The sequence below is a fragment of the Saimiri boliviensis genome, chromosome 6 (genome assembly GCF_048565385.1).
Source record: "Saimiri boliviensis isolate mSaiBol1 chromosome 6, mSaiBol1.pri, whole genome shotgun sequence".
NCBI classification, from domain to species: Eukaryota; Metazoa; Chordata; class Mammalia; order Primates; family Cebidae; genus Saimiri; species Saimiri boliviensis.
Window position 1 is genome coordinate 7669120 of NC_133454.1, and position 16366 is coordinate 7685485.

At 43.7% G+C, this 16366-nt stretch overlaps 1 protein-coding gene across 1 annotated transcript; it reads right to left on the reverse strand.

Moving 5' to 3' along the window:
* Positions 1-343: 343 nt before the first annotated feature.
* Positions 344-6352, reverse strand: FUT4 (fucosyltransferase 4). Its single transcript, XM_010352297.3, has one exon. The coding sequence runs from the start codon at positions 6105-6107 to the stop codon at positions 4524-4526; it is 1584 nt and encodes a 527-aa protein (XP_010350599.2). The 5' UTR covers positions 6108-6352; the 3' UTR covers positions 344-4523.
* Positions 6353-16366: the final 10014 nt, after the last annotated feature.

The window sequence follows — 16366 nt, forward strand, 5'->3', positions numbered from 1 at the left end:
CTCTTTTAAAATCACATTTGATTTAGTTAACAGGAACTAGAGACAGTAAATGGAAGGCATCACATCAGAGCACTTAGTAAAATAAACTGGACTAAGAGAAAGCAGTATACTACTTATGCCCCTGGTGATGGTGATTCCTCAGAATAAAGTGAAAAGGACAGGCAAGAAAGAACGAGTACAGGCTGAATTGGACTTGGTGCAACACAGAAGAGGCAAACCCATCACATTCCAGTTACCAATCTATAACCAGTGAACTTACAGAAACTGCCCCAAGCCAAGAAATATCCCATGGTTGATGGTTGAACACATTAGCGCATGGAGGATAAACATTATAAACAAGGAGTCATTTTCCATCTCATTATTTTAATCATTTTGTCAAAAAATCTGAAATGTGTACATAAAGATTTGTTAAAATAATGTGTAGCATAGAAATCCCTGAGACACATTCAAAAATGACTTGACATGTATTCAGTGCAAGGATTCACCAGACTACCAAGGGCTGGGCTCCTTTCCCTGATATCTGAGGCATATAATGCTTTAAAATATATATAGTATACTATATATGTAATTTACATCTTTAAAGCTAAATCAGATTCTCTGATTCCTGGTTTTCTACCAGTTTACTTGTCAGTTCCAGACTGTAAGGAAGCCACATTGGAAAGCAGATTAGCCCTTTCAACCCTAGGGTGCCAGTCACTGGAATGATAGCAAGTGGAACCAGGAAGTGATTTTGTCTAATCAGCTCATTTTGCAGTTCATGTGACAAAGGCTCAATGGGGTTGCAATTTGTACAAGCATAGCTGGTTCTGCCACTGCTACTGTAATCTTACACAAGTCCTTCAGTGGGCCTGGACTTTGGCTCTTTCTTCGGGAAAATGTACTGATGGTAATCACAGCGAATATTTTCCAGGTGCTTCCTACAAGCCAGGCACTATCCTGAGTACTTTAAATGTCTAATCTGTTGTCTCAACACCTCCATAAATTATATACACAAAGCTTGAAACAGTTACTCTCTGGAAAACTGTTTGCCAATCCCCAGTCTAGATCCTTGAAAATTTAGAACGTCTTATAATCATACAGCACTTTACAATATACAAAGCACCTTGGCATATATCATCACATTTAATCCTTGTTTTGTAGGGAGATGGGCAATCATGCATTATAAAGAGAAAGTTAAAACTCAAGAGTTTAAGTAACTTGCTTCATCAAGGCCACAGGGGCAGAAGATGGTAGAGTCACATACCCAGGTTCTGATTCCAAACTGCAAGCTCTTTAGGTGAAACCACCCGGTCTCCCCTAAATTGCTGCTAAGGAAAGACTTGGAAACTGGAAAGAACCTGTGAATACTGAAAGAAAGTCAGAATTTCTTCTGATACAAATGTCATTCCAGATGCATTTATGTAATTAAAATCATCAAGTACTAAAAATACTAAATTTGTAATAAATTTACGGGAAAAGCCTTAAGGACATGACAATCATAGGAAAGGCATTTTGAAATACATACAGTGCATTGATATGCATTTTTCTTAAGGTATGTTAGAGCTGAACCTACTCAATTTAGTATATGTAAAATAAAATGAGCAATTACCACATTTATCTTGCTCTCTCATGAGATCAGTGTTGAAAAATTGTTCCATATTAACAACTTGTATGTGAATAAAAATACAACGGCTGGGCACAGTGGCTCATACCTGTAATCCTAGCACTTTAGGAGGCTGAGGTGGGTGGATCATGAGATCAGGAGTTCAGGACAAGCCTGCCCAAAATGGTAAAACCCTGTCTGTACTAAAAGTACAAAAAATTGGCCGGGCGTGGTGGCAGATGCCTGTAGTCCCAGCCGCTCAGGAGGCTGAGGCATGAGAATCGCTTGAACCCAATAGGCAGAGATTGCAGTAAGCCAAGATCACAACACTGCATTCCAAGAGGGGGAACAGTGCAAGACTCCATCTCAAAAACAAATAAACAAACAAATGCAATTATACCCTCCTCATGCTAAATACTCCATAAATATATGGTTAGTTTTAAATGGACTTAATACTAAAAAATTGGTAAAATTATGAATACTAATTTAACTATAGAACTTTAGCAAAACAAAAAAATTCTTTTCAAAGAAAGCCTAGGTGGTGCTTCTAGTTTGCAAGTTCAAGCTTAATCTAAATGGTAATCATGATTCTTGAAATATGGCTTAGCTATAGGGACTCATTTGAAATACACGATGTGAGGCACCATCCTTTTTATTTCAGATTTATTCTACAAAATACCTTGAGATTTAATTTTAGACCTATAAATAGAAATGAGGACATCTTGAAATCATTGCAAGCAAAGAAGGAAGATGTAAAATCAATGATTGGGTGTCTGCTATTTTGGGTACCTTCATTTACTTCCTGAAATGCTCAAAATGAGCTTGTGACGTATTTTCCTCAGTTATTTTACAGATGAGGAAGCTGAGGCTCAGGGCTACGACTAATTTACCCAATGTCACATAGCTGGAATTCAAATCTAAACTAGGTTACCTTCAATACCTGAACTCTTTCCCACTGCCCCATGTAGAATCCCAGTAACACCAAGATCACTGACTGTTATCTCATAAAAACTCATTTTAAGAATTGAACTTTTATCTTTATTGAGTGGCTGGCACTTTGTAATTGTAATTCCGCCCAAACTATAATACTTTAATGAGGACATTTTATCCACAGCTTTTCATTTCTCCTTTCAAGAGAACTGAAAGCACCTAGATTTAAGTGAGCTTTTCAAGTATGTCTGCAAAAAAATGAGAGGTAAAACTTGCTTTATGATTTAGATAATTGCACTAATCAAATACAAATGACTATTTACAGCAGAACTCTGTATAAACCTAGTTAATCCTGACTCTACCCACAATAATTAGTCACTGAAGTTCCTTATTCTAATAAGTGGAGGAGAAAACTCACATTATTTCAAGCTTTAAGTCAACTAGCTTTCTAATATTGATTTATGGCATCATTAAGACTGTCACAGTAATCAATCAGGCCCTGCCAATTGTTTTATCAGTCACCATTTACTTTTTGGAAGTGACAGATTGTAAGAGCCCTAAAAAGGAGCGCCTTGTCTTGTATAATTCTCTATCTTCCTAGGGCCCCAAGCTCAGTATTTGGCACAGAATAGGCACGTAGTGGCACCTGCTGAATATGCTGCTCACTCAGTAACCTGTCAAGTCAATGCATGTATGTTCAAGTTCGATTCCACAGCACAGTCTCAAGGGCACTGGAAATGTGAGGATATGCTATATTACTACATTGACTACAAGCGGAACCTGCTGGCATCAGGGAGAAGTGCAGATTTAGCCTTTAAGAAGAGACAGAGTAAGTTAATAGTAGGCACTAATGTAGTTCCTAGAATCTAAACATTTAAGAACTGACAAAGATAAACAAAAACTGCCACTTATAGACATCATGAAACTTTTTTTCCTTTTACATGATTCCATAATGTAGTCCAGTACCTTTCACTGTTCTGCAGAGCGTAATACCAGCAGCCCTGCAGGACTGGCATTCCAGTTTAAATTTCAGGTCCAGTAAAGACCTGAAATAAATAATTTTGTGGAAATGACACTGTGGCTTCCTTTTCTTCTGTCTGTAAACAAAGACTGGTTTTCTGGGAGGAGGGAAGAGGGTTGCTTCTGCTTTATTTTCACATCTGTAATTTTAATATACTTTTTTAAAAAAAAAATCCAGGGTATAGAAAAACATAAAGACAATAAATAAATGAGGAAATGGTTATTCACATTGTAAAGGGATGATTCTCTATAGGGTTTCATTAAATACTGAAACTCCTCTAAGTCAGTGAATTTGGGACTTGATTTAAATGCAGCTTTTCAGGAATACAGTTCTTAGGTAAAGTGAGGTACACCCATGTATTCATCTTAACTCTCCTCCAAGGACAATCCAGCAGGACAGGGGAACAGATAGTACTTGTTAATCAAGTCAGAGGCCCCTCGTGGACTGCCCTCCTCACCCTTCTCAGGAGCCAAGGCTGTGAGGAATCTAAACAACGAAACTCGGCAGCCACAGTCCTTCCACTCTCCACCCACAAGCCTCCTTCTAAAACCAGAGATTTGCTTCACCTTGGTCTGGAAAAATCTGAGTTGCGAACAGTGTGTATGAGATTTCGAGGCTGTATGGGACACAAATACGGCCTGTGGCAGACGAGGAAATTCGGAGAAACCGCCTCAACTGTTTCTTGCAGCTAGGCGATTTCATTTCTGCACTGGTTACAAAGTGAGGAAGAGTCCCCTCCTTTATCCCTAAACAATGATGCCCATCAACAACAAAGGGAGCGCAACTGCTAGCTCTGCAAAAAATATGGAAACTGGGCCCCCATTTCTGTGCTGAGTAGTATTAATTGGTAAATCACGTTTTTCCCATAGAGCAAAAAATGGGTGTTTGAAGAACTTAGTCCCATGATTCAGCAGTCAAGACAAGGCACATTAGAGGATCCAAAAGCTGACAACTTGGTCTCCCCTGGGTCACTTCCAGGGGAGGGTGGCCTCACCGCTCAAACCAGCTGGCCAAGTTGCCTATGCTTTTGGGCCGGTCCCCAGCCCTCTGCACAGCCTGGCAGACCCGGCACCAAGGCTCGTCCCAGAAGGAGGTGATGTGGACAGCGTAGCTCCGGCGCCAGTGGAAGTAGCGGAGATAGACGGCAGGGTTGCGGTCGAGGAAAAGCAAGTAAGTGGCCAGGGAGGAGGCACTTGGGAAGTCGTCCACGTGGATGAAGGCGCCGCGGGGCATGAAGCGCTCGTAGTTGGCACGGTCTGGGCCCAGCACCACTGGCACCGCCCCGGCGAGCAACGCGTTGCGCCAGAGCTTCTCGGTGATATAATCCAGGTGCTGCGAGTTCTCGAAAGCCAGGTAGAACTTGTAGCGGGCCACCGTGTGCAGGAGCCCGGTCTCGGGCACCGGCTGCCCGGGCCCGCCTCGGCCGAACACGTCCACGGCCACGTGCTGGCTCAGCTGGTGGTAGTAGCGGACCCGGGCCTGGCGCTCGTCCCAGTGGCTCACCACCCAGGCCACCAGCCCCTGTTTCCGGGACAGCGGCGGGGTCAGGCCTGACGGCTGTTGGCCAGGATGGCTTCTGGGGTAGAGGTAGCCGTAAGGCACGAAGACGTCCGAGTCCGCCCGGTAGGAGAGCGTCCAGTTGAAGAGGTTCCTTGCCAGGCCTCGCAGCCCCGGGGAGTGCGAAGGCGACTCGAAGTTCATCCAAACCCAGCGCTGCCCCGGAGGCCTGGGGCCGGAGGTCGCCAGGGCTTCGGCCGCCGCCGCCGCCGCCTCGTAGTCCAACGCGCGCGGCTCCAGCGCCTCCGCAGTGCGCGCCCGGACGCCCCAGGGCGGGGGCCAGTCGGGGGGTCCCACCACGAGGTCGCGGTGGTGGAAAAGCACGGCCTGAGCCTCGCCGTAGGTCGCGCGGTCGGTCAGCAGGCGGCAGCCGCTGATGTGGAAGCGCAGCCGGCAGTCGGGGGGCGGCCTCGCGGCGGCGCCGCCGCGCCTCCCGAAGGGCTCCCACCACAGCAGCACGCCCACCGGCCGCGGCGGGGTCGGCGACGCCCAGGGCAGCGGCGGCAGCTGTGCCCAGCAGGCGTAGGCGACCAGCGCGGTGCACGTCAAGCCAGCGGCCGCCAGCGCCCAGACGGTCCACGGCAGCCCCCGTCCTCCGCGCCACCCGCGCCGCCCGCCCGCCGCCGCCGCCGCCGCCCCCATGGCGCGAACCCGCGGCGCTGCCTCCGCTCGCCACGCGTCCGCAGGCGTGGAGGAGCCGCCCCGGCTCTCATGCTGCCGCGGCGGCTCCGGCCTCCTCTGCCGCTCGCCGCTGGCCAGGGAGCGGGAGGGGGCGGTCCCGGGATCCCAAGGCCGCGGGCCCGGCGCGGCTCCTCCCGAGGGCTGGGCGGGGCGCGCCGCCAGGGCAAGGCGAGCTGGCCAGGAAGCCCAGCCGGGGGCCGCCCAGCCCTTCCCTCCGCGGGGCCCGCGGCCCGGCCGGCCAGACAGGGCCCGGGGAGCCTCCTGCGGCGCCTCTGCCCACTCCCTCTCCCACCCCGCGCCCGAGGGCACGCGGGCCGCACCGCACAGGCGCCTCATCCGCGGCTCCGGTTCCGTCTCAGCGGAAACGGCCTCCCTCCGGGCACGCCCACCACCCGGAACTCGCTCGCGGGGGCCCGAACCCTCGCTTCCAGGGGGGAGCCCCGGTTCGTCCCCGGGGCGGTGCAGGGGGCGCGGGACCTTCCGAAGCCGCGGCGGCGCAGGAGCAGGCGCTGGAACAGGCGGAAGGCCGGCCGGGCGCCGCTGGACGGGGGATCCGCGTCTGCTTCCTGCGGCGGGGCCCGGCCAGCAGCCGGCGACGCCCGCCGGAGGGAGGGACTGAGGGAGGGAGGGAGTCCGGAGGCCGCGGGGACGTGCGAGCGGAGGCGCCGCCGCAGCGCCTGTGGCCGGGACCTCCTGGCCCGTGGAGACGGGTGGGTTGTGGATGCAGCCCCCGGCGGCGCGGCCTTCGCGGGCTGTGCGTTTAGTGAGACTTCAGTTTTCAGTGTGCGTGTTCTTAAGACCATTCCCTTTGCCTGCCAGCCCAGTAAAGGAGAGAGAATAAAATGTTTTCTTAGCCATCAAAACATGTTCCTTCCTTTGGTCCCCTACCCAATAGGTCTGACTTGCCGACTCATAGCAGTGTTCCTTGTACCAGGTCGTTCAGGACTCATAAACCAAAGATGAAGATGTGCCCCCCGGGGCCCTTGGCGTCAAGCAATTTATTGCTTAGTCAGTGAGATGAATGAATGAACATCACTATTAATTTTACCTGGCACTTAAGAAACAATTTCTGCACTGATGAAAGTTATGCAAAATACTTTGGATTATAAAATGATGAAGATAAATACTCTAGCACCCGAGTTAAGGGTATAAAGACATTATCACACTGGCCTCTTCTGCTTTATTAGTGAGTCGACACTGGAGACATCTAGGTCTACAGTCACTTGAGAAATTTTTTACCTACGGGTTGAATTTAAATTTCTGGGTTTTGGCTTTGGTTTATGATATTCAACTTTTATTCAGGGGATAAATGAATAGATCAGGGATGGGGCTGCTGACTTAAGGCGAGGAGGTAGTTTTGAGAGAATTTATAGTAGATCACAGCTGTTCATCAGTGGAGTCCCAGCCTAGTGTGTTAAAAGTTACAGGGTATTAGGGGAGAAACAGATATTGCTGGGAATGTGGCAATCCTGCCAGGTGTTTTTAATATTATGCCTATAGAAAATAAACTTGGATTAGCCATATGAATTTATTGCTAAGAATGTTTTCATTAAAATTCAAGTATAGAGTGTAAAATCTTCTATAAAAGTGGTTTCAGGTGGCACTGTCTGCAGGGCCGCAGCCTGTTTGGAGGGTGGATGGAGGTATTAGGTGTTCTGGCTAGGCCTGTCAACCTAGTGACATTTCCTCCTACACACTAAAACCTTTCATAACGTTTCTGGGATTTTTTATTGTTGTTGTTCTTGCTGTTGGTTTGTTTGTTTGAAAAGCAGAAATCAAAAATCAAATATTTTATTTGAAATTAGACATTTCAGTGACTTTTCCACTCTTTAATTAAAAGAAAAAGCTATAAACGCACAAATAATTGGCTTCAACCAAATAAAGGAAAAAGTTATTGGCTTCTCTTTTTTTTTTTTTTTTTTTTTTTGAGACGGAGTTTCGCTCTTGTTACCCAGGCTGGAGTGCAATGGCGCGATCTCAGCTCACCGCAACCTCCGCCTCCTGGGTTCAGGCAATTCTCCTGCCTCAGCCTCCTGAGTAGCTGGGATTACAGGCATGCGCCACCATGCCCAGCTAATTTTTTGTATTTTTAGTAGAGACGGGGTTTCACCATGTTGACCAGGATGGTCTCGATCTCTTGACCTCGTGATCCACCCGCCTTGGCCTCCCAAAGTGCTGGGATTACAGGCTTGAGCCACCGCGCCCGGCCTTGGCTTCTCTTTTTATGCAATTCGAGAATCCAGCTGTTTATTCACATTCCTCTCCCACTTAGGTTAAAGAAGACATCACAGATAGAGCCTACCATTGTGCCTAGAACAGGGCAGGTAGGCATTTGGGAAATATTTGCCTGCTTGATTGCTTCCTCCCCCCACTTCCGATTTTCTCTTAAGCCTCCAAATGTTCTATATAAGCCATCTTTTTACCTGAAAAATGCCCGAGCTCTGGTGCACATCAGTTTTCTTTGTGTTCAATTACCTCGTTAGGGTTGAGACCACAAAGTGCCCTACTATAATATTCTTAGTTGGTATGAGAGGAGGGGATACGAGGCAGTAAGGTGCGGCTGGATCAGTGAAAACCAGTCTTCACTTTGCAAACTGCTGAGTGGTCATATGTGGTCATTGTGCAACTCATACATGTACAAACATTCACAGGGGACTGGATTGTTCTTATTTTAAAAGAACCACTGGTAGGGTAGAGGGGAGGGAAAGCGAGGAAAGGGATTATGGGAAAGTAATAAATTTACTCATTTAACAAATTGGGAAACAAATGGAAAACACTGTTTCTATCTTCAAAAATCTGTGAGAGAAACAGATAGTGGGGAGGGAAGGGATCATGGAAGACTTTGAGAAGGTGGCTCTTGGAATAATTAGGAATCATTACAATGGAGAGGAAGAGGGCTGTGTTAGTCCCCACAGAGGGAGCAGCACTGCAGAGGCCAGGCGGCGAAGACTGCCGCAGTAGGCAAGGAATTACTAGGGTATAGTTTGGCGAAGGGGATGGGGCTTTATCCTGCAGGCTGTCGGGAAAGTACTTGGAAGGCTTTAACATAGGAAGGAAGCAATATTATGAGATGTTTATTTTTTAAATGAATTCTCATTTTTATTACGTATGAGGAGGCTGAGTATGTAGATGGTGACTTGAAGAGGCCTGCAGAATGCTGGCCGTGTTGGTTAATGTAGGCTCTGGTTAATGAGTGTGTGTTGGTTAAGGAAATTTATCAGACTTTATGCTGACATATGTACTTTTATGGGTAGATACTATGCTTTAGAAAAAAAGTTTATAAGAAAAAAATTCATCAGTAAAGAGTGAGTTGGGTAAAAACAGGGTAAGAGTAGGGGTGTGGTGTTCCGTTGGAAAGTTATTGCTGTAATTCAGATGTGCAATAAAGAGGGCCTGAACTGAGACAGTAGCTGTGAGGATGAGGAAGAAAATTAAAGGAGGATAGATTCAGATGTAGGAGGCTGGCTCCTTTAGGAAGACTTTCTGGATACCCACAAACATACATCTGAGGTAGTTTACGTGGCTCTCCTGTGCTGTCTCATACATGTACTGTTCAGAACATCACAGAGCATTCAGAGATCATGACTGTTTCATTCATAACTCCATCCTGAGCACCCACAGCAAAACCAGGCATCTGGTAGTGTTCATCATCTCAATGAATATTTTTTTTGAATGAATGAATGCTCTTAATGTATTACTGAAATTATCTGTTGATATCTCTTTCCCCACTACAAAATGGGAAGACAACTGGCAATTTTGGCTATGTGGATGCCTTGCTATGACCTTGAGATGTCCCTTAAGCTTTCAGTGGAAAATATTGTACACGTATTAATCATAGTCCTGGTGACAGGCATCAGAAATGTATCAAATTAGGCTGTTCTTATTGGCCAAACCTGGAATGAGTGCTCATTCTTGAAGCAATCACTGTAGTCAGGGAATGTGTACTCTCTTTAGACTGTCCTCTGAAGCTGGAATCAATCCCATCTTAATAGCAGATGTGGAATAATCTGTTATTCTTGAATAACAGTGCGGAGACATAAGTTGCCCAAAAGAAAAAATGAGGTGGTATTACTTGAAAAAGAGGGAAAGGATGCTGGTTGGGCAAAAACATGTCTGCTACCCACGTGGAAGGAGATAGTACTATTCTTAAAATGAAGCGGTTGGACGAAACGAACTCTAAATCATCTTAGATTTGGAACATGGAAGAACATTCTATGATTCTTTTACATTTGGTGACAATAAATGATTCTTTGTGCGTTTATGGTCCTCTCCGTTTCCACAGAATATTGCACAGAAATAACTGGCTTTCAGTTGCAAGCATGAAGACAAGATCAGGCATGGAGAAGAATCTATGGGCCCTGAGGATTGCAAAAGTAGTGTAGCAGAAAGCTCCATAATTCAAGACTCAATTTATGATGCCGAATGAGCAATCAACTCACAACATGCCAAAAGTAACTTATTCGGTTCCAAAATTTTATATTGGACAGGATTCTTTGGGAGCAAGAACCAGGCCAACTGTGGTTCCTAAAATTCAAACTCATTCCTTATTCTTTCTCAAGGAAATAGTTCATTTGATAATAAGACTATCATAGTTGATTTTAAAGCCTCTCCCAGTGTTACTCATGAAAGAGAGATTTGATGTTTCCTGTGGAAGCCCCAGAATAGGTTCTGACTGCTTAGCTTTCCAGGTGGAGCCAAGCTCTGTCAGCATAAACTCTCTGAGATTCAGGCTACCCTCAAGTGGGTTGTTACCCTTGGTTGGATCTGAGATTTCTGTTACTGAACATTGGCCTGCTCAGTATGTTTTAAATGTTTTTCCTTGAAGACAGAAAAAGGCAGTTGAGTTCCTTATGTACTTACCAGGAAATGGTGAGGGTATCAGTGAGCAGGTGTTGGAATGGCTAATCTGTATGCAAATAGGTGGAGACAGTTGACTTTGTCAGGAACAAATTTTTTAACCATCTATAATTGGACAGATAAGTATGGAATGGACTGTTGGTTAAAAATAAAAAATTGTGTACAATCAGTGACACCCACGGTTTATTGTTCATTACCCTGCTAAATCATTTATAGAAAAATAAAACTGCTGGATGTGGTGGTTCATGCCTGTAATCCCAGCAGTTTGGGAGGCTGAGGCTGGCAAATCACATAAGGTCAGGAGTTCGAGTTTTCACCATGGCCAACATGGTGAAAACCTGTCTTTTCTAAAAATACAAAGAAAAATATCCAATATACCTTAAACAATCTCTAGGTTACTTATATTACCTAATAAAATGTAAATGCTATGTAAATAGTTGTTATACTCTATTATTTAAGGAGTAATGACCAAAAAAAAAAGGTCTGTACATATTCAGTAGAGACAGAACCATTTTTTTTTTCCCCTGAGTATTTTCAATCCAAGTTTAGTTGACCTTGATAATCTAAGGATATGAAACACACAGCTATAGAGGCTGACTGTATTTTCATGACATATATTTCAAGGGTTTACCTCTACATTCTTGTTGTCAAACTACCTTTTCCTAAAATAGAGTTTATTTTGAGTCACATGGAAAAAATTATAGAATACAAGGCTTACACAAAATAAAATTATTTTGACATTGAGAAAAATATGTTAATATGACACAGTGCAATGCCTGACACATGTTTAATACATATTTATTAAATGAATGAATGAACATCACTATTAATTTTACATTTCTTGAGGCACTAGTGAAACAATTTCTTATGAAGATTTATACGGAAGAATTTGGACTATGAAATAATGAGTAAGGTAAATATTATGGTACCCAAATATAGGGTAAAAATGATATGTATCACATTGGCCTCCCCAGATCCAATCCAGATTTACAAACACTGTTCCTTGTCACCATCCCAAGTCTACTTGAATCCTCAAATGAGTTATCCCAAATCCTGTACAGTTTCAGAAACTCAAATATGTGTGGTCTGGGCTTGCTGTGGTACCTGCTCTCAGCACTTCTACGTGGCTGCACCCTGACTCAAGGTAGCTGGAGCCTAACTCAGAGAGGCAGACCAACTCTCTCCAGATAGAGGAAGGGATCTTGACTACCCTCTTCCTCCCCTTTTCTGGACTCATTTCTTACACAGACCTAGGACATGCTTCACAGAAGAAGACAGAGAAATGATGTATTTTCCCCACAGGTTAGGTAATTCTTCTTTGACCACACCAACAGCCTATCAGCACAGAACAGTGGTTTTCTAACTGGGCTCTGTCGCCTTCCTTCCTGTGATTCTTCCTCTACAAGGGCCTGGGGCACTTGTAATATTAAGAAATACTTGTTGGATTGAAATAGACAAAATTAGAGACATATAGTAGATTTTTGACAAGTATAGAAAATGGAAGGGTAAATGCATGTTGCTTATGTTACAAGGAAAAAAACATTTCTGAAGTTTTTTTTACAGTCAATTTTATAGTTCCAGATCAAGATTTCTGTGGCCAAATAAACCACAGCCCAGAAGTCTTACACAGTGTTTAAGGGTGAAATCACATTGATAATGCTGGCTGTATTATTTTTAACCACTCCAGAGAAAATGTTAGGTCTGTATTTAATCTTAGTAATGTTGAGTGCAAGTCAATAAACTTTTGGTCTTGGGCTGGGGGAGGGAGGGAGAGAGAGAGAACAGAGACAGAGACAGAGACAGAGAGACACAAAAGCATTGCAGGAATAACTGTTCTGGTAGCACGACTGGGCACCGCATGAAAAGATAGCCGCTTTCTTGAGTGAGCTTACCGTTCAAACACTTACTTTCCCGGATCATCCAAGGCAGCAGGGAAATAGTGTCAACTCTTCAATGAAAACTGTAGCTGCATTCTGACCATCCATTCACTGAGCCCACTCTTCATCATTTCCACCACTGAATAGCTATTTAGCTTCCTTGGCTCCTTTGAGGCTCTCCCATTTCCCAATTCACAGTTTGAGAAATATTGATGAAGATTGCTGGTAGAGATTTTGATATGATGACCCCAGTATTTGCTGAGTTACTTACAAAATAAAATACTTTAGGTTTTATTTACTTTCATATAATATGGCATGACTTATTTATCATTAGCAGGCTTATGGTGCCATTTTCAAAGTGTTTCCAAGCAATGGACTGAGAATTGTTCTATATTGATATTTGTAGGGGTACATTAGGGCCAGATGTTATTTGGGCTTACAAATCTGCAAACGCTTTAACTTCATTCAGTAATATTTACCGAATGCCAATTATGTGCCAGGCATATGAGATGTAACTGATCTACCCTTGTGGGACATGGTAGCTATCATACTCAACCCACCAGTTTTAATTATAGTTTCAAAGCAATTTCACACCTGAATCAAAAGCTTGATGTCTAAAGTTGTGAATGTGTTAGACCTTCAGTAACTCTTACCACTTGCCTTTTGAAACCATATTTCCTTGATTGCCTTATCAATTCATCCTTTATGACTTCTGTATCGATCAAGTGTTATTGTCAGAGTAAAAAATTAGACACTTGTCTTTGCAACTTTCTCATTCCCATTTACCGTTTGTTAAGCAAGGCCTTTCAGAATGTCAAAAAAAAATTCAAGTTAAAGGGAAGCAAGTTTCCTTTGGGGGAGGGAAGTAGACATGAGTCGCTCCACCCAATACTTTCCACTCTCTCTCCTTTATTTATGGTGACGTGCTGTTGAATTATAAATTGAGGGAATTTAGCTCACAAACATGTGCTCCAAGGAAGAACTATAATTAAACCAGGTAAAACTAAAGGCAGCTGTATTAATTAGGATTTTTTTGGTTACCAACAGCATGTCTAGAGAAAACCACCCATCACAAGCCATGCTTTCTAGACACAATGTTCAGCAGATTTCTACTTATTCACCTTGCACAACTGAAACTTTGTACTCATTGACTAGCAACTCCCCCATTCTTCCCAGCAGTCCCCTTCCCCAGCCCCTGGCAACTACTGGCTGCTTCCATGTGTTTGACTGCTGTAGATTTCACATATAAGTGGAATCATGCAATATTTGTCTTTCTGGAACTGACTTATTATACTCAGCATAATGTCCTCCAGGTTCATCCATGTTAACCTCCAATCCGTGTGTGTGTGTGTGTGTGTGTGTGTGTTTTGATAGGAGCTGAAACATTCTGGATACTAAAGAGGTGTAGTTCTTACAAGCCATTGCTCAATGAAATAAGAGAGGATACAAACAGATGGAGAAACATTCCATGTTCATGGTTAGGAAGAATCAACATTGTGAAAATGGCCATACTGCCCAAAGTAATTTACAGATTCAACACTATTCCCATCAAGCTACCAATGACCTTCTTCACAGAACTGGAAAAAAACACCTTAAACTTCATATGGAACCAAAACAGAGCCCGCATAGCCAAGTCAACTCTAAGCAAAAAGAACAAAGCAGGAGGCATCACACTACCAGACTTCAAACTATACTACAAGGCTACAGTAATCAAAACAGCATGGTACTGGTACCAAAACAGAGATATAGACCAATGGAACAGAACAGAGGCCTCACAGGAAATACAACATACCCACAACCATCTGATCTTCGACAAACCTGACAAAAACAAGCAATGGGGAAAGGACTCCCTGTTTAATAAATGGTGTTGGGAAAACTGGCTAGCCATGTGCAGAAAGCAGAAACAGGACCCCTTCCTGACACCTTACACCAAAATTAACTCCAGATGGATTAAAGACTTAAACATCAGACCTAACACCATAAAAACCTTAGAGGAAAATCTAGGCAAAACCATTCAGGACATAGGTGTAGGCAAGGACTTCATGACCAAAACGCCAAAAGCAATGGCAACAAAAGCCAAAATAGACAAATGGGACCTAATCAAACTCCACAGCTTCTGCACGGCAAAAGAAACAGTCAGTAGAGTGAATCGGCAACCAACAGAATGGGAAAAAATTTTTGCAGCCTACCCATCTGACAAGGGGCTGATATCCAGAATCTACAAAGAACTAAAGCAGATCTACAAGAAAAAAACAAACAAGCCCATTCAAAAATGGGCAAAGGACATGAACAGATACTTTACAAAAGAAGACATACAGGAGGCCAACAAACATATGAAAAAATGCTCATCATCACTGGTCATCAGAGAAATGCAAATCAAAACCACACTGAGATACCATCTCACACCAGTTAGAATGGCGATCATTAAAAAATCGGGAAACAACAGATGCTGGAGAGGATGTGGAGAAATAGGAACACTTCTACACTGTTGGTGGGAATGTAAATTAATTCAACCATTGTGGAAGACAGTGTGGCGATTCCTCAAGGACCTAAAAATAGAAATCCCATTTGACCCAGCAATCCCATTACTGGGTATATATCCAAAGGATTATAAATCATTCTACTACAAGGACACGTGCACACGAATGTTCATTGCAGCACTGTTTACAATAGCAAAGACCTGGAACCAACCCAAATGCCCAACGATGATAGACTGGATAGGGAAAATGTGGTACATATACACCATGGAATATTACGCAGCCATCAAAAAGGATGAGTTCACGTCCTTTGTAGGAACATGGATGAACCTGGAAACCATCATTCTCAGCAAACTGACACAAGAGCAGAAAATCAAACACCGTATATTCTCACTCATAGGCGGATGTTGAACAATGAGAACACAAGGACACAGGGAGGGGAGCACTACACGCTGGGGTCCGTTGGGGGGAAATGGGGGAGGGGCGGGGGGTGGGGAAGTGGGAAGAGATAGCATGGGGAGAAATGACAGATACAGGTGAGGGGACGGAAGGCAGCAAACCACACTGCCATGTGTGTACCTATGCAACAATCTTGCATGTTCATCACATGTACCCCAAAACCTAAAATGCAATAAAATAAAATAAAATAAAATAAAATAAAATAAATAAAATAAAGAGGTGTAGTTCTTAAAATGGACCATGTTGATTACAAAATTGATCACCCTATTTTCATCCAGAGTCCTACTGATTTCTTCCTTCCAGAGTGTAAACTTGCAGATTTCTGTCAGGATTAGGGAGAGAGTAATCCAGTCTGTGAAGAACACATAAGGGGTTTCCTATTCATTGTATGGGAGGAGTTAGGAATACTCCTTAAAATACCAGAATTTTAAAGAAAGCTTCTTATAATCCTGCTTTATTAAGAAAAATACTTATTGAGTTAAACAGCAAAACAAAACAGTTGCATCATATTATATAGTTACTTTAGAAATCATCTCCTACTTTGGGCATTTTAGGTGGTTTTAGTTATTCACTATTATAAATAATGCCTGTACATGAATCCAGTCGGGAAAATATGCAGTGGAGCAGTGAAAAACAGAATTCAACTACAAAAGGATACAGGTCCCCAGAGGGGAATAAGAATGAAACTTTAACATGGAAACACTGCCATCAGAACAACCTTAAGTAGTATTAGAGGCGGTCAGAAAAGGAAAGACCAATTCAGAGCACCCAGCCCAGGCAACAAATCTGAAAATAAATGGCAAGGAGCGTGTTTATTGGCAGCGATATAGTGAAAGTGAGAAAGGAAATCTCTGAGCATGTTTATAAAGTCATAGCGGGAACTCAAGTAAGAAGAGGTCAACATTTCCAATGGATAAACAAAAGT